We start from the raw sequence: 23,000 nt of genomic DNA on the forward strand, positions 1-23,000 counted from the left end.
TGTCCTGCCAGGTGATACCAATAATGTGTCGATGACAACGCATATGTAAGTTGTTCAGCTTCCTCTCCTGCCGTGCACAAAGGTTCCAGGACTCACTGCAGTACAGGAGTGTGCTCACGACACAGGCTCTATAGACCTGGATCTTGGTATATGCCATCAGCTTCTTATTAAGCCACACTCTCTTTGTGAGTCTTGAGAACGTGGTAGCTGCTTTGCCAATGCGTTTATCCAGCTCGACATCTATGGAGAGGATGTCAGAGATTGTTGAGCCAAGCTACATAGAATCATGAACACCTTCGAATTCTTGTGTGGAGATGGTAATAGAGGGAGGTGAGTCCACACCCTGGCCCATGACTTGTTAATCCAAAATCTTGGCAGGCCTTGCTAAAACGATTCATGAGTTGTTAGAGGTCTTCAGCAGAATGGGTAACAATAGGTACACCATCAGCAAAGACTAAGTCCGGCATGCGTTTCAGCTGCAATTTGGTCTCTGAAATGAAAACAAAACAAAACAAAACATCATTTCTGGTCCTTGTTTGAGAGGCGCTAAAGGAAGAGCTCTACTGTCTCGTAGCTCTACGTTCCTCTTTTCTCCTCCTAATGAACATTTTCATGAATTGCAGGGAGAAAAGTTATAGAAACAAAGCGGGGGGGGGGGGTGGACCTGGATAGAGAAGCAAGAGGTCAAACTAAAGAGTCCACTTCCACCCATGGTTTCCTCCTCTTCTCTCTTCCTCTCTCCCCATTAAAGGTAAAGTTTCCCCTTGACAATTTGTCCAGTCCTGTCGGACTCTAGGTGACGGCGCTCATCTCCGTTTCCAACCCATAGAGCTTAGCCTTTCGTCCGCAGACAATCCTCCATGGTTACGTGGCCAGCATGACTAGGCATGGAATGCCACCATTTGCTTTCCCACTGAGGTGTTCCCTATTTATCTACTCGGATTTGCATGCTTTCAAACCGCTAGGTTAGCGGGAGCTGGGACAAGCGACGGGCATTTACTCCCTCACGTGGATTCAATCTTACAACTGCAGGTCTTCTGACCTTGCAGCACAGAGGCTTCTGCGGTTTAACCCAGTGGTTCTTAACCTTGGGTTACTCAAGTGTTTTTGGACTTCAACTCCCAGAAGCCTTCGCCACTAGCTGTGCTGGCTGGGGTTTCTGGGAGTTGCAGTTCAAAAACACCTGAGTAACAAAGGTTAAGAACAACTGGACTTTAACCCGCAGCGCCACCACGTCCCTCCCCCCATTAGCCCCCTCAATCTCCCCGCCAGCTTCCTTTCCTTGCTTTTTCGGTTCCCATTTGAAACGTGAAAAGGGAGGAGCTCCCTCTTTATCCTTCGTAGCTCTTTGTTCTCCGCGTTCCCCTGAAGGGAGGTTGACATGAATAAAGAGCCCAGAGGAGGGGAGGGGTTGAGAGCAGGCGACAGAAGATGAGGATGATGAAGGGGGGGGGGGGGGAGGAATTCCTGCCCTTTGACCCCCAGCTTTGCTTTGAAGTCCAACCCAGGAGTTCCTCTCCCCCTCCTCTCCCTCCCCCCCCCGGGTTTCCTTTCCCATGTTTTGCAAGAAGATAAAAGCTACGAAGTGTGCAGAGAAGCGCCTCTCATCAATCTGTGCCAAGAAGATGATGGGGGGGGTGAAAGAGAGAATCTTCTTTATTATTCCCCCCCCAGACCCTCCGCTCTTCTCTTTCTGCAGGTTCCCCCCCATTAATGGGTTAGAGGGGAACCTAGAGCTACGAAAAATGTATAGAAGAGCTCCTCCCCTTTGGCACGTCTCGAGAAGAGGAACCGGAAGTTGTAAAATGGGTGCAACTCCTTCTTCCCGACTCTATGGTCTCGGGGGGGGGGAAAGGCGCTTGCAAAGGGTGGTCTCCTCCGGGAGTTTCCCTGCATCAGGACCTGCAAGGAGGTGAGCCATGGGGTCAAAGGGCAGGAATTCCTCCCCCCCCCCATCATCCTCATCATTCCTGCAAAATATTAGGGGGGGGGATTCGAAGAAGGAAGGCAAAAAACCCCGGGACGTGGGAGGATGGGGGTCTTTTGGGGAGGATTTTTGTAAAAAAAAGGAGGGCAACCCCCCCCCGGACGTGAGAGGAGGGAGGGGTAATTCCAACCCCCCCCGCCGCCTTTTGGTCTCCGTTGCAGGGACCCAATTTGGTCTTGCAAAGGAGGCCTCCCCCCCCCCCACTGTGTCATATTTGCAGATGATGGGGGGAGAGCGGATGTTGGGGAAGCAGATCCCACCCGTAGGGATGGGGAGACGCTCCGTTCCCCCCCCCCCCAGGAGCCATCAGAGCAAGGCGCCTGTGGGTGTGGTTGTGTTTTTTTCTCTCTCTGTGTGTGTGTGAGGCAGATCCTCCTTCGCATCTCCTGCAAGTGAATCAAGGATTTCGGGAGAGGGAGGTTTCCATCATCCTTCTCCCTCCCAGTCCTTCCCCCCCCTCCTCTTTCATGGGAAAAAAATCGTTCTAGAATGACACGGGAGGGAGGAAACATGTGAGTCCGGGAAGGGAGGGATCCTGCAAGCAAGTGGGGGGGGGCAGGAGAGGAAACACTTTCCCTGGATTTTAATCTGGAAAGTATTAGAAAAAGTACAAAAAAGAGTGTATGCAAATTCCAGGTAGATACTCTGAGTCTTTCACTCTTAACGGATGTGTCTTTACGTGACTGGGTGCCATGTCTGTCACAAAAAGTTGACTATATGTGTGAATTTATTTATTTATTTATTTATTTATTTATTTATTTATTTATTTAACTTATATGCCGCCCACTCTACCCAAAGGCCTCTGGGCGGCTTACAACAATTAAAAGTCAATTAAAATACAACAAAAGATTAAATGATAAAAATACCATTAAAATTGCCATGAGGACCCACAGTTGATGTTATTTCAATTAAAAGCCTTCTGGAACAGGAAGGTTTTGACTTGGTGCCGAAATGTCATTAATGTCAGCGCCATAGTCTGGGGGCAGCTGCCGAAAAGGTCCTTTGTCTACAAGCCACTCCTCTTACCCTGGCTAGATCTTAACGGCTGGGTAGGCTCATATGGAAGGAGGCGGTCCTTCAGGTATCCAGGGCCCAAGCCGTTTAGGGCTTTATATGTCAAAACAAGCACTTTGAATTGGGCCCGGGCAGCAACTGGTAACCAATGTAACTTGAACAGAATTGGCTTGATGTGTTCTCTAGCGGCCCCACCACTCACCAGCCGCGCAGCTCGATTCTGGACCAGTTGCAGTCGCCTGACCGTCTTCAGAGGCAGCCCCATGTAGAGCGCATTGCATGTGTGACTGACATGAGACTCCGCTCATCCAGGTAGGGGCGTAGCTGAAGGACGGCGCCCCTGGCCACCGAGTCCACCTGGGCTTCCAGAGTTAGACCTTCTCACCCCCTCATTTCCTCCCTTGGGAGCTGCAAGGTGGCTGCATTGATCCCTCTGAAACGGTCCCCCGCCTTCCACAAGAGATACCCTCCTCCCCTCATGAAAGAAAAAAAGTATGTAAAAGTGAGAGTTTTGGAGTCTTGGTGGTGGAATCTGATTTTGGAATCTGAAGTCTGAACAGGAAAATGCCCTCTGCATAAACGGTCTCTCTGCTTCCTGGTTTTCTCCCCAGGGTTCCAGTTTCACTCTGTTCCCACAAGTGAGCCCCGCAAACCCTTGGAGCCGAGCCACCTCATCGCTGCTCAGCAGGGGCTCAGTCTACTGTACCTGGTAAATGACTTTTTTCTGACTTTTTTTTTTCATTTCTGACTTTTCCCCTGACTTTTCCCCCATAGGAACACATTAATTAAATTTCAATCCATTCCTATGGGAAACTGCGCCTCACAAGATGAATTTTTTTGCAAGATAACACATCTTGTGAGGCACCGAAAAACTTGGAAGACTCTTTTATCTTGCGAGTTTTTTGTCCTGCGAGGCATTCTTCTTGTGAGGCACCATTGTATAAGGCTTTAAACTCATAACATATCATTGTTTTTGTTGTTTAGTCGTTAACTTGTGTCCGACTCTTCGTGACCCCATGGACCAGAGCACGCCAGGCCCTCCTGTCTTCCACTGCCTCCCAGAGTTTGGTCAAATTCATGTTGGTAGCTACGATGACACGGTCCAGCCATCTCGTCCTCTGTCGTCCCCTTCTCCTCTTGCCTTCACACTTTCCGAACATCAGGGTCCTTTCCAGGGAGTCTTCTCATGAGATGGCCAAAGTATTGGAGCCTCAGCTTCAGGGTCTGTCCTTCCAGTGAGCACTCAGGGTTGCTTTCTTTCAAAATGGATAGGTTTTTTTCTCCTTGCATTCCAGGGGTCTCTCAAGAGCCTCCTCCAGCACCCCAAATCAAAAGCATCAATTCATTGGCGGTCAGCCTTCTTTATGGTCCAGGTCTTGTTTCCATACATCACTACTGGAAAAACCATAGCTTTGCCTATGCAGACCTTTGTTGGCAAGGTGATGTCTCTGCGTTTTAAGATGCTGTCGAGGTTTCTCATCACTTTCCTCCCAAGAAGCAGTTGTCTTTTAATTTTGTGGGTGCTGTCATCATCTCCAGTGATCATGGAGCCCAAGAAAGTAAAATCTGTCACTGCCTCCGTATCTTCACCTTCTATTTGCCAGGAGGTGATGGACCAGTGGCCATGATCTTATTTATTTTTTTTTGATGTTGAGCTTCAGACCATGTTTTGCGCTCTCCTTTTTCACCCTCATTAAGAGATTCTTTAATTCTTCCTCACTTTCTGCCATCAGAGTGGTATCATCTGCATATCTGAGGTTGTTGATATTTCTTCTGACAATCTTGATTCTGACTTGGGATTCATCCAGTCCTGCCTTTTGCATGATGTATTCTGCATATAAGTTAAATAAACAGGGAGACAATACACAGCCTTGTCATACTCCTTTCCCAATTTTGAACCAATCAGTTCTTCCATATCCACTTCTAACTCTTGCTTCCTGTCCCACATATAGATTTCTCAGAAGATAGATAAGGCACTCCCATTTCTTTAAGAACTTGCCATAGTTTGTTGTGGTCCACACAGTCAAAGGCTTTTGCATAGTCAATGAAGCAGAAGTAGATGTTTTTCTGGAACTCTCTGGCTTTCTCCATAATCCAGTGCATGTTAGCAATTTGGATTCTAGTTCCTCTGTCCCTTCGGAATCCAGCTTGTACTTCTGGGAGTTCTCGGTCTACATACTGCTGGAGCCTACCATGTAGGATTTTGAGCATAACATGTGAAAATGAGTGCAATTGTACAGTAGTTGGAGCATTCTTGGACACTGTCCTTCTTTGGGATTGGGAGGCCCTCTTGTTTCTCCTTGCTATTCTTTGGACGTCCGCATTCAATTTTCTTTAATTTTCCCCATCTCCCTTACATTTTATTTCCCTTCTCTTCTCTGCTATTTGTAAGGCCTTGTTGGACAGCCACTTTGCTTTCTTGCATTTCCTTTTCTTTGGGATGGTTTTTGTTGCTGCCTCCTGAACAATGTTACGAGCCTCCATCCAGAGTTCTTCAGGCACTCTGTCCACCAAATCGAGTTCCTTAAATCTGTTCTTTACTTTCACTGTGTTTTCATAAGGAATTTGGTTTAGATTATACAGTACCTGAGTAGCCCAGTGGTTTTTCCTTCTCTCTTCAGTTTAAGCTTGAATTTTGCTATGAGAAGCTGATGATCAGAGCCACAATCAGCTCCTCGTCTTGTTTTTGCTGACTGTATAGAGCTTCTCCATCTTTCGTTGCAGAGATAAATCTGATTTCAGTACTGCCCATCTAGTGATGTCCATGTGTAGAGTCGCCTCTTGTGTTGTTGGAAAAGGGTGTTTGTGATGACCAGCTTGTTCTCTTGACAAAATTCTATTAGCCTTTGCTCTGCTTTGTTTTGAACTCCAAGGCCAAATTTACCTGTTGTTCCTTTTATCTCTTGACTCCATACTTTAACATTCTAATCCTCTATAATGAGAAGTACATCTTTCTTTGGTGTCAGTTCTAGAAGATGTTGTAAGTCTTCATAGAATTGGTCAGTTTCAGCCTATTCAGCATCTGAGGTTGGTGCACGAACTTGGATGACTGTGATGTTGAAAGGTCTGCCTTGGATTCGTTTTGAAATCATTCTATCATTTTTGAGATTGTATCCCATTACAGCTTTTCCCACTCTTTTGTTGACTATGAGGGCTACTCCATTTCTTCTATGGGATTCTTGCCCACAATAGCAGATATGATAATTGTCTGAATTGAATTTACCCATTCATGTCCATTTTAGTTCATTGATGCCCAGGATGGCAATGTTTATTCTTGCCATCTCCTGTTTGACCACATCCAGCTTATCAAAGTTCATAGATCTTACATTCCAGGTTCCTATGCAGTATTTTTCTTTGCAGCATCAGACTTTCCTTTTACTTCCAGGCACGTCCACAGCAGAGCATCCTTTCGGCTTTGTCCCAACCGCTTCATTAGCTCTTGAGCTACTTGTACTTGTCCTCCACTCTTCCTCAGTAGCATGTTAGACACCTTCCAACCTGAGGGGCTCATCTTCCAGTGTCATATCTTTTAGCTTTTTGTTTCTGTGCATGGAGTTTTCCTGGCAAAGGCACTGGAGTGGCTTGCCAGTTCCTGCTCCAGGTGGATCGCATTTAGTTAGGATTCTCCACTATGACCTGTCCGTTTTTAGTGTCCCTGCACGGCATAGCCCATAGCTTCTCTGAGTTACTCAAGCCCCTTCGCCATGACAAGACAGCAATCCATGAAGGGGATTATCTATATATGTGACTGCAAAATATTGTACAGGTGTTAACATTTGGTCCATAAGATGTTGGTATGTAGCCACTGCCACATGCAAGCCAAAGGGCATGTAAGTGAATTGGTAGGGCCTGATTTTTTTTGGGGGGGGGGTAAAAGCCATCTTCCTATCGGTCTCTTGGAGGGGGATTTGACAATACCCCTTTTCCTAATCTCTCAATTTGTCCACACTGGGTATGGCGTAGGCATCGAAAATTCACTCAGAAAATTCACTGCATTCACTCAGTGGAAACCAGTGCAAAACCTAGTGTTGCCATCGGGTTTGGGAACTAGAACTGGGTGGCTGTACCATGGGCTGCTGGAGGGCTCAGTAGCCCCCAGATGAAACATGGAGTTGGCTTAAAATTAACTTCTAACCATATTTTTTGTAGATAGAAAATAGACTAAATAATAAGAGATACATTTTCATTTGTTTTGTCCAGTTACATCACTTCTGGTCTATCTTCAATCTCCATCCAATTAACCTATTGCTGTTCGGTTAGATAAACACAGTAAACTGGTCCTGACATCCAAAAACGTTCCATCTTTCTCTTCTAGTTTGGACACAAGGATTTGGGAAATTCCCACACATTCACTTTTCATTCCGCAAGCTATGTAGAGCCAATTTTTAAAAGCAAAGGAATTCTGAAAGGTTTCCTGAGTGTTGCGTTTTATTTGAAAAATATAAAGATATTTTAGGATTTTCACTAAAAAAAGTTTTATTTTATTTAACCCTCCTGCTTTTCTGTCTCGACATGCAAATGAAATGGAATTAAGCAAGAAGGATCCTTTCCTTTTTTGGCTGCCCTTGGTGCATCTATCGGCTGATTTTCCCATGACCATCAATGAGAAAAACAAATCCCTTGCTTGATCTCCAATCAGATGGCCTTCTGTGCTTTACTCCTTCTTCTCTCTTTTTTTCCTACTTCAGGTCAGAAACAGGAGAACCAGAAATTGATGGAACCACCCGTTCTCATAATGAAAGCAACCAATTAAGAAGTAGGAAAGAAGAAAATCCAATTCCCACAAGGAGGAAAAAAGGCAAAACGGAAGGCAGATAATGGTAGAGCAAAACAAATCTCCAGGTGATTTTTATAAACTCCTGACAATCCAAATGTAATACTAGGAATAAGGAAAGTGAAATTGTTCCTTTGGCAGAAAAACTTGCAAGAGTGCCTAGAAGTTGTTGAGTCCACCTAGAGGAAAAGCCATGTCAATTCATGGAGAAAATGTCACTATGAAGAATATTTCACATGAAAAACTCCTTGGCGGGGAGAAAAGGTATAACTGTCTGCAGTGTGGAAAGAGCTTCAGGAGAAGGCAGTACCTAAATAAACATCAAAGAACTCACACAGGGGAGAAACCATATGAATGCCTGGAATGTGGGAAGAGCTTCAGTTGGGGAGATCAACTTAATGACCATCAAAGAACTCATACGGGAGAGAAGCCATATAAGTGCATAGAATGTGGGAAAAGCTATAGCCGAAAGAGTGCCCTACGTTTACATCAAAGGACTCACACAGGGGAGAAACCATATAAATGCTTGGAATGTGGAAACAGCTTCACTTGGAAAGATCAACTTAGTTCCCATCAAACAACTCACACAGGAGAGATGCCAAATAAATGCACAGAATGTGGGAAAAGCTTTAGTCGAAGGAGTGCCCTACATTTACATCAAAGAACTCACACGGGAGAGAAACCATATAAATGCTTGGAATGTGGAAAGAGCTTCAGACACAGCGGTAGCCTAACTGCACATCACAGAAGTCACACAGGGGAGAAACAATATAAATGCCTGGAATGTGGACGGAGCTTTAATCGTAGTGATAGTCTAAGAACACATCAAAGAATTCATACAAGGGCAAAATCATATAAATGCATAGAATGTGGAAACGTCTTTGGTTCCACCAGTAGCTTAAGTAAACATCGGAGAAGTCACACAGGGGAGAAATCATATGAATGCCTGGAATGTGGACAGATATTCAGTCAGAGCAGTTCCCTACGTTTACATGAAAGAACTCACAAAGGGGATAAACCATATGAATGCATGGAATGCGGAAAGAGATACAGTAAGAATTGGTACCTTAGAGCCCATCAAAGAATTCATACAGGGGAGAAACCATATAAATGCCTGGAATGTGGAAAGAGTTTCAGGTTCAGCAGTTCCCTAAGGTTGCATAAAAGAATTCACACTGGAGAACAGCCATATAAATGCATGGACTGTGGGCGGAGCTTTAATCACAGTGGTAGCCTGAGAATGCATCAAAGAATTCATACAGGGAAGAAATCATATAAATGCTTGGAATGTGGAAAGAGCTTCAGACACAGCGGTAGCCTAACTGCACATCACAGAAGTCACACAGGGGAGAAACAATATAAATGCCTGGAATGTGGACGGAGCTTTAATCGTAGTGATAGTCTAAGAACACATCAAAGAATTCATACAAGGGCAAAATCATATAAATGCATAGAATGTGGAAACGTCTTTGGTTCCACCAGTAGCTTAAGTAAACATCGGAGAAGTCACACAGGGGAGAAATCATATGAATGCCTGGAATGTGGACAGATATTCAGTCAGAGCAGTTCCCTACGTTTACATGAAAGAACTCACAAAGGGGATAAACCATATGAATGCATGGAATGCGGAAAGAGATACAGTAAGAATTGGTACCTTAGAGCCCATCAAAGAATTCATACAGGGGAGAAACCATATAAATGCCTGGAATGTGGAAAGAGTTTCAGGTTCAGCAGTTCCCTAAGGTTGCATAAAAGAATTCACACTGGAGAACAGCCATATAAATGCATGGACTGTGGGCGGAGCTTTAATCACAGTGGTAGCCTGAGAATGCATCAAAGAATTCATACAGGGAAGAAATCATATAAATGCTTGGAATGTGGAAAGAACTTCAGCCACAGCAGTAGTCGAAATGCACATCAGAGAACACATAGAGGGGAGAAACCATATGAATGCCTGGAATGTGGTAAGAGCTTCAATCAGAGCAGTTCCCTACATTTACATGAAAGAATTCACACAGGGGATAAACCATATGATTGTATGCAATGTGGAAAGAGCTTCAGTCAGAGAGCTCACCTTAGTTCCCATCAAAGAATTCACAGTGCAGAAAAACCATATAATTGCACGGAATGTGGACTGAGCTTTAAACGGAATGATAACCTGAGGTTACATCAAAGTATTCATACAGGGGAGAAATCATATAAATGTTTGGAATGTGGAAAGAACTTCAGTCACAGCAGTAACCTAAATGTACATCAGAGAACTCACACAGGGGAGAAACCATATAATTGCATGGAATGTGGGAAGGGATTCAGTCGGAAAGATTACCTTCGTTCCCATCAAAGAATTCACACAGGGGAGAAGCCATATAAATGCATAGAATGTGGGAAGATGTTCAGTAAAAGTAGTGCCCTACGTTACCATCAAAAAACTCACACAGGGGGTCTAGAAATTATAAAATGACAATGGCAACATCTTATAAAGAGAACTGATATAAAATGTTTATAGATGCCATTTACCATCTGATAGAATGTACTAGAATGTGCTAAAATGTACTCTGGTCTAATAGGTTAAGTAAATGCTGGAAATGTCATAAAAAACTGGAACTTACGATCATCTTTGGTGGACCTGTGATAAAGCAATTTTTTTGAAAAAATAATAATAAAAAACATTTAGATTTTAAGCCAGAACTCTTTTTATTAGGTAAAATACCAGAAAGTGTTGATAAAATGTATATTTAATACTGCATATTTTAACAGCCACAAGGATTATATTTTCACAATACTGGAAAAATGAAGAAACACCTACAGATCAAGAAATAATTAAAAAGATATTGGACTGTGCTGAAATGGATAGACTGACACTGAAAATCAAAGGAAAGAAAGATGCAGAATATTATCAAATATGGAACTTGTTTTATCAATGGTTAGAAGCATGTTGTATAGATTAAAAACTTAATATGTATTATTGTTGTATTAATAAATAATTGTAAGCTGAGCCCAGGTGACACAATGTTAAATAAGCATAGATGGATTTTATAAATAATAATAATAAAAAGAAAAACCTAAAAAAGCTCACTCAAGGGAGAAGCCATATAAATGCCTGGAATGTGGAAAGTGTTTCAGGGACAGCAGTCATCTTAGTTCACATCAAAAAACTCACACAGGGGAGAAACCATATACAGTGGTGCCCCGCATAACGGGAGCCCCGTTTAACGACGAATCCACATAGCGATTAAGTTTTTGCGATCGCAAAAGCGATCACATTGTGATGTTTTAAATGGTAAAACATCACTTTGCGATGATTGGTAAGCTGTTTCGCTTACCGATTTTCACATAGCGATGTTTTTAGAACAGCTGATTGGCAGTTCCAAAATGGCCACCGGGTTAAAAAAATGGCCACCCGCTGTGTTTTCGCACTGATTCCTCGCTTACCGGGCAGCGAAAATGGTGGCCGTATGGAGGATTTTCACATAACGGTGAGTTTTTTGCCTATAGGAACGCATTAAACGTGTTTTAATGCATTCCTATGGGCTTTTTTGTTCCATATAGTGACGAATCCACATAGCAACGATTTTTCCGGAACGGATTATCGTCGCTATGCAGGGCACCACTGCAAAGCATTACCCTATTTTTTCCATCAAAGAACTTACACAGAGGAGAAACCATATGAATTCATGGAATGTGGAAGGAGCTTTAATCACTGTGGTAGCCTGAGATTGCATCAAAGAATTCATAAACTCATAAATCATATATATATGGAATGTGGAAACAGCTTTTGTTCCCGCAGTAGCTTACGTAAATACACATCAGAGAACTCCCACAGGTGAGAAAACATATGAATGCATGGAATGCGGAAGGAGATCCAGGCTCAGCAGTACCCTAAGTTTACATCAAAGAACTCACACGGGAGAAAGTGAATGAATGAATGAATGAATGGAATGTGGAAAGGGCTTCCGTCACAGCAGTAATCTTAATTCACACAACTGAATTTACACCATATAAATGCATGAAATGTGGGCTCAGCTTTAAACAGAATAGTAGCCCGAGTTTACATTAGAGAATTCATACAGCAGAGAAATCATATAAATGAATGCATAGAATATGGGAAGAGCGTCAGTCATAACAATACCCTACATTTACATGAAAGAACACACAGGGGAGAAACCATATAAATACATGGAATGTGGAAAGAGCTTCATTCAGAGCAGCCATCTTCACATGAAAGTACTCACACTGGAGAGAAACAATAAGCTCTTCATTAGCAGAAATCTTCTTGCTTCACATGAGAGAAAATTCTCGGTGCATAGCTACATAGAATGTGGAAGGATGTACAATAATACTGATCACCTTATTAAAAATGAAAATAGTAACTATTCTAATCTGTGGAAGGTGTTAATTTTGAAATATACAAAGTTAGAAATATACAAAGTTACTCCTTGAGTAAAGGAAAAACGTATTTTATATCAAAGAACCAACATTACAGAGAATCTCTATAGATTGATGAGGTTTGGCTAGACATTTGGTAGAACAACGATGGTGTCACCTTCCATTTTGTCTTTCAGGGGAAACCAAAATTTTAATCTAAGTGTGAGATCTGTAAAATCTTGAAGATTTTTCAAGAATTTTATCAGAAATTATATAAAGGAAATAACATACCGAAAGAGAATATAATAATCATATAAATGAGAATTTACAAATTAAATTATTGGAATGTGATAAAAGAATATTAGAAGAGATTAAAGAAGAAGAAATTGCTGAAGTTATTAATAAACTGAGAAATGGTAAAACATCAGTCCCTGATGGATTGGGTCCAGAATATTATAAATATTTTAGTACCATTTTGATACCTAAGTTAAAAATATTTTACAATAAAATATTGGAAGGAGAGACAATGCCGTCTTCTTGGAAACATTCATTAATGATTCTTATCCCAAAACCCAACAAGGATCTAATCCGGGATCTTATACGCCTGTATCTCTAATAAATCAAGATGCCAAGATTTTTATTGCTATACTAGCAAATAGATTAAACAGATACATGGCAAATTATATTAAAAATGATCAATGTGGTCTTATAAAGGGAAGACAAATGGACAATCTAGACAAGTTTTAAATATATATGAGATAGAAAAGGAAAAATAAAGACAACTGTTTTAACATTAGACATATTTAGAACCTTTGATTGTGTTGAATGGCCAAACTGCTTATAAAGGGTTGGAGATTTGGTAAAAGATTTATAGGGTTATAGACCAATTATATTCAGATAATACTTTAAAATTAATAGTTAACGATGGTTTAACAGAATGGATTTTTCTAGGCCGAGGTACAAGACAAGGCTGTCCACTTTCACCAATATTGTTTTGTAGGGTTATAGGACTACTAGCTAATGCAATAAGAAATGATTAATTAATTAAAAGATTAGGAAAAAAAGGATACAATTAAGATTGATCTATTTGCTGATGAGTCATTATTAAAAACCCACTAAAAAGTATGGATATTATTAAAAATAATTTATAAACATTTGGATAAATAACAGGATTAACTATCAACTGGCAAAAAACAAATAATGTTTAATCATAACAGACATGAACAAGAAATGTTTGTAAATAAATATAGTTTTAAAATCTGTAATTACATTAAATACCGTATTTTTTGCTCCATAAGACGCACTTCCCCCCCAAAAAAGTGGGGGGGGAGTCTGTGCGTCTTATGGAGAGAAGCTGGCAATTTTGTCCCCAATGGCCCTGTGGGGGGGAGCCTCGCAAGGGTCCAAGAGAGCCCTCCAGGACCCTTGTGAGGCTCCCCCCACCCCCATTGGGGCCGGCGGGGGCAAAATCGCCAGCTTCTAGGACCTTTTCTGAGCCTTTCAAGCTTCTAGGACCTTTCTGAGCCTTCCAGGACCCTTGCGAGGCTGGCCCCCGCGGGGCCAGTGGGGGCGAAATCACCAGCTTCTAAGACATTTTCTGAGGCTTGAAAGGCTCAGAAAAGGTCCTAGAAGTTTGTGATTTCACCTCTGCTGGCCCCATGGGGGTGGGGGAAGCCTCGCAAGGGTCCTGGAACAGACCCTTGGACCCTTTGTCGGCTTACCCTGCCCCCCCTGCTGGGCCAGAGGGGGCAAAATCGCCACCTTCTGGGACTTTTTTGAGGCTTTGTAAGCTTCAGAAGAGTCCCTGAAGGTGGCGATTTTGCCCCCTCTGGCTCCGGGGGGGCGAGTAAGCCTCCAAAGGGTCCTAGGGTGTGTTTCATAAAACGGACCTCTCCCTAAGGCTCACCAAATTTTTAGAAGAAAACAGATTATTATTTTCCTGTTTTCTTCTAAAAATTTGGTGCATCTTATGGAGAGGTGCATCTTATGGAGCAAAAAATACGGTATTTAGGTATAAACGTAGTTAAAGTGATTCAGAAACTAAAAGAGCAGAATTTTAATAAATTAACAAGTGATATTAAAGATAAATTACAGGAGTTTTCTAAATTGAAACTGTCGTGATTTGGGAGAATTGCTATGATCAAAATGAAAACACAGTGGTGCCTCGCTTAATGGGCGCCCCGTTTATCGACGAATCCGCATAGCGATTAAGTTTTTGCGATTGCAAAAGCGATTGCATTGCGATGATTTAGATAGTAAAAAATCGCTTTGCGATGATCAGTAAGCTGTTTCGCTTACCGATTTTCACATAGCGATGTTTTTAGAACAGCTGATCTGCGGTTCCAAAATGGCCACCGGGTTAAAAAAATGGCTGCCCGTTGTGTTTTCGTGCTGATTCCTCACTTACCGGGCAGCGAAAATGGTGGCCGTATGGAGGATTTTCACATGTGAGTTTTTTTGCCCATAGGAACACATTAAATGGGTTTTAATACATTCCTATGGGCTTTTTTATTTCGCATAGCGATGAATCCATATAGCGACGATTTTGGCTGCATGGATTATCGTCGCTATGCGGGGCACCACTGTATTACCAAAAATTACCTTTTTATTCAGAATGCTCCCAGTACAATTAGAAGAAGAAGATTTCAATGTGTTTCAATGGGTTTTTTTTCGCTTTACAATGTTTTCGCTTAATGGCGATTTTCCTGGAATGGATTATCGCTGTTAAGCGAGGCACCACTGTACCCCAAAACCACTGAGACATGTTAGATATCAATCACATAAAAATAGCATGCACATACAGCATATCCTTTTAATGGGATTTGATCCTGAATAGGGAATGGGGAGATGGTTTAGCCCCCAAAGGTTTGTCCGGGCGGCTTCCTGCAGGCATCACCTCTCAGCACCCTTCCAGTTGAAATGAGCAGAATTAGATGTGGGAGTAGGGGAGGGTTTTTGTTCCTTTTGGCATTTCTTCTTCACTACTTCTGTATGATGTTAGACTGATACTTTCAGGAATCTATCTCTGTCACTTCTTCCCCTATTTGTCTAAGGAGTAGACATGCAGTTGATGTTATCCCGTATTTACCTAGTTATGAGTAGAGCATAGATTTTTGTCATGAAAGCAACTTCCTTATTAGAGGATAGAAGACAGAGGGGTGATATGATAACACTTTTCAACTATTTGAAATGCGTTACTTTATTTTTATTTGATTTATACCCCGCCCCCCCCTAGACAAAGTTTACTCGGGGCGGCTGACATACATAAAAATAGCAAAACATCTTAAAACATGTCATACTGTCATACAAAGTCTGTCATACAGAGGAGCGTCAGAATCTGTTCTCAGCATTCGGAGGTAACAATAGGCTCAAGTTCCAGGAAGCCAGATTTTGTTTGAATATCAGAAAAACTTCCCTACTGTTAGAGCAGTACAACAGTGGAACCAAGTACGTCTAGAGGAGGTGAGCACTCAAACACTGAAGGCAGTCAAGAGAAATTTGGAGAATCACGTGGCAGATATCCTTTGATTCTTCTCCGTGGTCTCTGTGAATGCACACTAATGAGTTAATCTGGGCCTGTGCAGAGATCTCTGGAATATTCTAGAGCTCAAACACGCGTTTGCCAGGACCGCCCCCCTAACACACGAGGTCCACCTGTCCTGGCGATTGCCTCAGTTCCTTTTTGCCGCCGCTGAGGTCTCATCTCTTGACGAGTTCTCCTTTCACACCTCTTGGTTCTTTTCTCTAGAGAAAGAAATGACAAAACAAATTGATTCTATAGAATAGACTTTTAATCTGTCAGATTTGTAAGAGACTTGATCCCATTTTTTCCTACCTCCCCACCCCTTTCCCCTTTCCTGCCCTTTATAGCCCCTGGAGGACCATTTCTTGCCCTAACTGCCTCTCATGGATGGCCACGATTCTTGTTTGTTTTGCTTGGGGGAATCTCACCAACTGATTACTTGCTCTTTTTGTAAAAAAAATTCACTAAACAAGCCATCAAACTTCGTCAGCAGTGACTTAAGTCTTTTTTGTGGGAGCGATCCCTATGTCCACCAGCTACTATGGACAAGGTACAAGCCTCACAATCATCCCCGACATCTTGTACCATTAACTATCTATTACCGACAACCACCAAAACAAAATCAAAATTACCAAAATCGAAGTCCTTGCTATCAACATCCCAATCCACCCTGACATCGAAAGCCGTTCCAAAACCGGTTTCTTCCAAACCAAAGAAAAATTAAAGAAATCTTCCATCGAGTCTCAGCCTCCTGTTCCACAGCCCGCAATGCAAGATCAACCCACCATACAACTAGATTCTGACTGTGACTCTATTCCACCTCTGTCCGGCCAACCACTTTCTCCTCTACTGGCCCAATCATCTTCACAGGCGGATACCTCGGCTGAGGTAACCATTTTACCACATTTGGCCTGTTCAAGCGCCAAATCTTTGGGTTGCTCAGAGTCTGTATGTGAGTCTGACCTAGTATCAGCATCTATCCTTCCTGACCTGTTGCCCTCCCATAAAAGGAAGGCGAAGATTCACCATGTACAAGATACCGGCCGTTCTGATACTGGTCACGTACAGCCTCCAACTCATTTGGGACTGTTGGTATCACAGGGCTCTCGGGCTCGACACCACCAGTCTAAAAGAGTTACTCTCTACGAGCCTCCAGTCTATTACGAGCCTCCACCCAAAGGAGGGCATCGACATCACCCATACTGCTATTGGGAGCCCAATACTGGGCATTATATTGAGCCCAAGCGTCTGATACGTGTATTATTACCCATTTGACTCTTCAGACTCTCCATCACCTCCTCAATACTATCAGAGGCAGTCTTACCATCAGTCATCGGATGGTATCATCCATCCTCTACCTTCCCCAGTACCAAAAATACATAAGGCTCATAAATGACGCCATGGTCAGGCTACTTTGACTCAGCCAGCCTCGGTACAAATGTCTTCGGTATCGAAGAAACGACCATCAACTAAGGTGTCTGTACCGCCTGCTGAATCGGCGACACTCTCCCATACTCAACCATCCTCTCTACAAGTTACTATGACTTATACCGGGCCTTCATCAGGACCCACAAAGAACACCAAGCCTCACAGGCATCACAAATCGAACCAATCTACTCAATCAGTACCATTAAAGCATGGTACCGTAGTGTCAAAACACCACTCACCAGAGGCTCTTCCAGATACATCAGCCTCTTCATATCAACAGGGATCCTCACCATCACCTATACAATTTTGTGATACTGAATCTTCAGATTCAATGGTACTGCACCTCCCAATCTCCTAACACCTGATTCGGATGTGGCTGATACCAAATCTCCATCTCCATCGGAGGATTTCTTCTCATACACTCAATTAGTTCTGCGCATTGCAAAGGTCATGGATCTGGATGTGCAACAACCTGTCCAATCAAAATCAGACAAGGTGTATGAGGATATCAATGAGGCTCAAACTCCTCCACTTCGGATGGGGTTGATTCCATTCTTAAACTGATTAAACAATCGTGGTCCAAACCATCCTCGGTACCACAAATCTCTCAAAGAGTCGAGAACTATAAGACCTATGGCCAAAATACTGAATTTCTCTCCAAACATCCACCTCCCAAAAAAGAATCCAAAAAGAAAAAGGACCATTGGGAAACTTGGCTGCCACTATATATAATTAAGAATGGGAATTACAAAATACCTGCCTGAATTTAGATTTTTCTGTGTAATGTATATATTTTTGTATAATAATTGGAATTACTCTTAGAAGATATTATTTAGAATTATTATGGGGAAAAATACCGATTTGTAATATGACCGTTCAAATCCATCCCCTCTAAATGTATCCTTATCCCAGTTATCCCTTACCCTACCATACCTCTATAAAGAGAAAAATAAATAAATTAATTAAAAAAAACTCCTGCATCATAAAGGCCACCTTTAGGACAGATTGCCCATATCAGCTCCTGCATCATTAGGGCCACCTTTAGGACAGACTGCCCATGTCAGCTCCTGCATCATAAGGGCCACCTTTAGGACAGACTGCCCATGTCAGCTCCTGCATCATAAGGACCACCTTTAGGACAGACTGCCCGTGTCAGCTCCTGCATCATAAGGGCCACTTTTAGGACAGACTGCCCATGTCAGCTCCTGCATCATAAGTGCCACCTTTAGGACAGACTGCCCATGTCAGCTCCTGCATCATAATGGCCACCTTTAGGACTGACTGCCCATGTCAGCTCCTGCATCATAAGTGCCACCTTTAGGACAGACTGCCCGTGTCAGCTCCTGCATCATAATGGCCACCTTTAGGACTGACTGCCCATGTCAGCTCCTGCATCATAATGGCCACCTTTAGGACAGACTGCCCGTGTCAGCTCCTGCATCATAAGGGCCACCTTTAGGACAGACTGCCCGTGTCAGCTCCTGCATCATAAGTGCCACCTTTAGGACAGACTGCCCATGTCAGCTCCTGCATCATAATGGCCACCTTTAGGACTGACTGCCCATGTCAGCTCCTGCATCATAAGTGCCACCTTTAGGACAGACTGCCCGTGTCAGCTCCTGCATCATAATGGCCACCTTTAGGACTGACTGCCCATGTCAGCTCCTGCATCATAAGTGCCACCTTTAGGACAGACTGCCCATGTCAGCTCCTGCATCATAAGTGCCACCTTTAGGACAGACTGCCCATGTCAGCTCCTGCATCATAAGTGCCACCTTTAGGACAGACTGCCCGTGTCAGCCTCTGCATCATTAGGGCCACCTTTAGGACAGACTGCCCATGTCAGCTCCTGCATCATAAGGGCCACTTTTAGGACAGACTGCCCATGTCAGCTCCTGCATCATAAGTGCCACCTTTAGGACAGACTGCCCGTGTCAGCCTCTGCATCATGAGGGCCACCTTTAGGACAGACTGCCCATGTCAGCTCCTGCATCATTAGGGCCACCTTTAGGACAGACTGCCCATGTCAGCTCCTGCATCATAAGGGCCACTTTTAGGACAGACTGCCCATGTCAGCTCCTGCATCATAAGTGCCACCTTTAGGACAGACTGCCCATGTCAGCTCCTTCATCATAATGGCCACCTTTAGGACTGACTGCCCATGTCAGCTCCTGCATCATAAGTGCCACCTTTAGGACAGACTGCCCGTGTTAGCCTCTGCATCATTAGGGCCACCTTTAGGACAGACTGCCCGTGTGAGCTCCTGCATCATAAGGGCCACCTTTAGGACAGACTGCCCATGTCAGCTCCTGCATCATAAGGGCCACCTTTAGGACAGACTGCCCGTGTCAGCTCCTGCATCATAAGGGCCATCTTTAGGACAGACTGCCCGTGTCAGCCTCTGCATCATTAGGGCCACCTTTAGGACAGACTGCCCATGTCAGCTCCTGCATCATAAGGGCCACCTTTAGGACAGACTGCCCGTGTCAGCTCCTGCATCATAAGGGCCATCTTTAGGACAGACTGCCCATGTCAGCCTCTGCATCATTAGGGCCACCTTTAGGACAGACTGCCCATGTCAGCTCCTGCATCATAATGGCCACCTTTAGGACAGACTGCCCGTGTTAGCCTCTGCATCATTAGGGCCACCTTTAGGACAGACTGCCCATGTCAGCTCCTGCATCATAAGTGCCACCTTTAGGACAGACTGCCCGTGTCAGCTCCTGCATCATAATGGCCACCTTTAGGACTGACTGCCCATGTCAGCTCCTGCATCATAAGTGCCACCTTTAGGACAGACTGCCCCTGTTAGCCTCTGCATCATTAGGGCCACCTTTAGGACAGACTGCCCATGTCAGCTCCTGCATCATAAGTGCCACCTTTAGGACAGACTGCCCGTGTTAGCCTCTGCATCATTAGGGCCACCTTTAGGACAGACTGCCCATGTCAGCTCCTGCATCATAATGGCCACCTTTAGGACTGACTGCCCATGTCAGCTCCTGCATCATAAGTGCCACCTTTAGGACAGACTGCCCGTGTCAGCTCCTGCATCATAATGGCCACCTTTAGGACTGACTGCCCATGTCAGCTCCTGCATCATAATGGCCACCTTTAGGACAGACTGCCCGTGTCAGCTCCTGCATCATAAGGGCCACCTTTAGGACAGACTGCCCGTGTGAGCTCCTGCATCATAAGTGCCACCTTTAGGACAGACTGCCCATGTCAGCTCCTGCATCATAATGGCCACCTTTAGGACTGACTGCCCATGTCAGCTCCTGCATCATAAGTGCCACCTTTAGGACAGACTGCCCGTGTCAGCTCCTGCATCATAATGGCCACCTTTAGGACTGACTGCCCATGTCAGCTCCTGCATCATAAGGGCCACTTTTAGGACAGACTGCCCATGTCAGCTCCTGCATCATAAGTGCCACCTTTAGGACAGACTGCCCATGTCAGCTCCTGCATCATTAGGGCCACCTTTAGGACAGACTGCCCATGTCAGCTCCTGCATCATAAGTGCCACCTTTAGGACAGACTGCCCATGTCAGCTCCTGCATCATAAGTGCCACCTTTAGGACAGACTGCCCATGTCAGCTCCTGCATCATTAGGGCCACCTTTAGGACAGACTGCCCATGTCAGCTCCTGCATCATAAGGGCCACCTTTAGGACAGACTATCCTTTCATTACTGGTAACACTGTACAGGTGACTACAGACAAGACCACAGCACTTTACTATATCAACAAGCATGGCAGAACACACTCACTACAGCTCCTGTACCTTGCCATTCAGGTTTGGAAATGGTGCCTAGCCTGCCATGTGTTTCCCATAGCGATCCATATTCCCTTCCCACACAACCAACTCGCGGATACTCTCAGCAGCCTTTGCTTGCAGATGCACGAATGGTCTCTCGACGATTCCATATTCCTCCAGCTCTGTGACAGATGGGGTGCTCCTGAAACAGATGTTTTTGCCACAGCACACAACACCAAATGTGCCCGATATTTCTCCAGGGCGGGCATAGGACCGGACTCTGTTGGCAATGCTGTCATGGTAAGGTGGACTTCCTTTACCTTTCCCCTCCAATTCCTCTTCTCTTATGAACCATTATCAGGCTGCAGCAAGATCGTGCCAATGCCATGCTCATAACCTCATGGTGGCCAAGACAGCCATGGTTCACCATGCTTCAGTCAATGGCATCCAACACCATTCGTCTCCTGCTCATACCCTGCCTTCTCACTCAACACCAGGGACAGACTTACCATCCTGACCTCCAATCACTCCACCTTACAGCCGGGAGGATCTACTCTCCCTAAAAAGTATTCTGGCTCATGCGAGGAAACCTTCTACTCAACAGCTTTACGAGTATAACTGGTCTGCATTTGCTAAATTTGCACATCAGAAGAACCTTCCTATGAACTCAACTACTCTTTCTACAGTATTGACTTTCCTTTCTCATCTTTTTGACTGTCACCTTTTATTATCTACACTTAAGGTTTATCTATCAGCAATTGTAGCACAGCAACCCAGGGACTCTGATGCTGCCTCGTTATTCAAGCATCTGACCTTAAAACAATTTCTACAAGGTGTGGCTAACTTATGACCGACCAGACATGTTCCACCACCACAATGGTCTTTGCATACCGCTGTCCAATGCCTTACACTACCACCCTTAGAACCTCTCGCAACCTCATCTGAATGGCTCCTCTTGTTTAAAGTTTTATTCTTGGTAGCTATCACATGGGCACGCAGAGCATCCGAACTTGCAGCTCTGCAAGTGGATCCCCCTTTTTTGCAACTTCACCCAGACAAAGTCACACTCTACCCTGATATTTCCTTCCTGCCTAAAGTTGTTTCTAATTCCCATGTCCGTCAGCCTATCATCTTACCTACCTTATTCCCGCAGCCATGGACAGATCTTGAGCAATCCCTCCATCTCAGATGTCAGGAGAGTCCTAGCATTCTATGTGAAAAGAATGGCACCTTTTCACAAGACTAAGAGACTTGTTTGTTTCCACGCATCCGCCACATAGGGGATCTCAGATTTCCCCCCAAACTATGTCACGTTGGATTGGCCACACCATACGTCTTGCTTATGAACTTGCAAAGAAACTGCTACCTCCTGACATTAAGGCACACTCCACCAGAACAGTGGCTACTTCTACTGCCTTTCTCAAAGGCGTTCCTGTTCCTGACATATGCAAGGCTACTACTTGGTTCACTCCATCAACTTTTGCATCCCACTATCGATTGGAGGAATTAAGGAACCTTGGAGTGAGGCGGAATTAAGGAACCTTGTAATGAGGGTGAAAGAGGAGAGTGCAAAAAACGGTCTGAAGGTCAACATAAAACAAAACAAAACAAAACAAAAACCTAAGATCATGGCCACCAGACCCATCACCTCCTGGCAAATAGAAGGGGAAGGTATGGAGGTAGTGACAGATTTTACTTTCTTGGGCTCCCTGATCACTGCAGATGGTGACAGCAGCCCCGAAATTAAAGAACAAGTGCTTCTTGGGAGGAAAGCAATTACAAACCTAGGCAGCATCTTAAAAAGCACAGACATCACCTTGCCAACAAAGGTCTGAATAGTCAAAGCTATGGTTTTTCCTGTAGTGATGTACAGAAGTGAGAGCTGGACCATAAAGAAAGCTGACCGCCGAAGAATTGATGCTTTTGAACTGTGGTGCTGGAGGAGACTCTTGAGAGTCCCCTGGACTGCAAGGAGAACAAACCTATCCGTTCTAAAGGAAATCAACCCTGAGTGCTCAGTGGAAGGACAGATCCTGAAGCTTAGGTTCCAATACTTTGGCCATCTCTTGAGAAAAGACTCCTTAGAGAAGACCCTGATGTTGGGAAAGTGTGAGGGCAAGAGGAGAAGGCGGTGACAGAGGATGAATTGGTTGGACA

At 44.1% G+C, this 23,000-nt stretch overlaps 1 protein-coding gene across 2 annotated transcripts; it reads left to right on the top strand.

Annotated features, from left to right (window-relative positions):
* The first annotated feature begins 1,761 nt into the window (after positions 1 to 1,761).
* On the top strand, positions 1,762 to 10,770 carry LOC110071303 (uncharacterized). 2 transcript variants are annotated; one of them, XM_072988026.2, is made up of 4 exons: positions 1,802 to 1,912; positions 3,314 to 3,493; positions 3,613 to 3,710; positions 7,690 to 10,770. In XM_072988026.2, the coding sequence occupies exon 4, from the start codon at positions 7,969 to 7,971 to the stop codon at positions 10,234 to 10,236; it is 2,268 nt and encodes a 755-aa protein (XP_072844127.2). In that variant the 5' UTR covers positions 1,802 to 1,912; positions 3,314 to 3,493; positions 3,613 to 3,710; positions 7,690 to 7,968; the 3' UTR covers positions 10,237 to 10,770. The 2 variants fall into 2 exon arrangements, with proteins under 2 accessions (XP_072844126.2, XP_072844127.2); XM_072988025.2 differs by lacking the exon at positions 3,314 to 3,493 and having other exon boundaries at positions 1,762 to 1,912.
* The last annotated feature ends 12,230 nt before the right edge of the window (positions 10,771 to 23,000 follow it).

This window comes from Pogona vitticeps, chromosome 2, assembly GCF_051106095.1.
Source record: "Pogona vitticeps strain Pit_001003342236 chromosome 2, PviZW2.1, whole genome shotgun sequence".
NCBI classification, from domain to species: domain Eukaryota; kingdom Metazoa; phylum Chordata; class Lepidosauria; order Squamata; family Agamidae; genus Pogona; species Pogona vitticeps.

What these genes read in the sequence shown, in the direction of transcription:
- LOC110071303 (XM_072988025.2), top strand. Translation starts at nt 7,969, where the DNA reads ATGTCAATTCATGGAGAAAATGTCACTATGAAGAATATTTCACATGAA.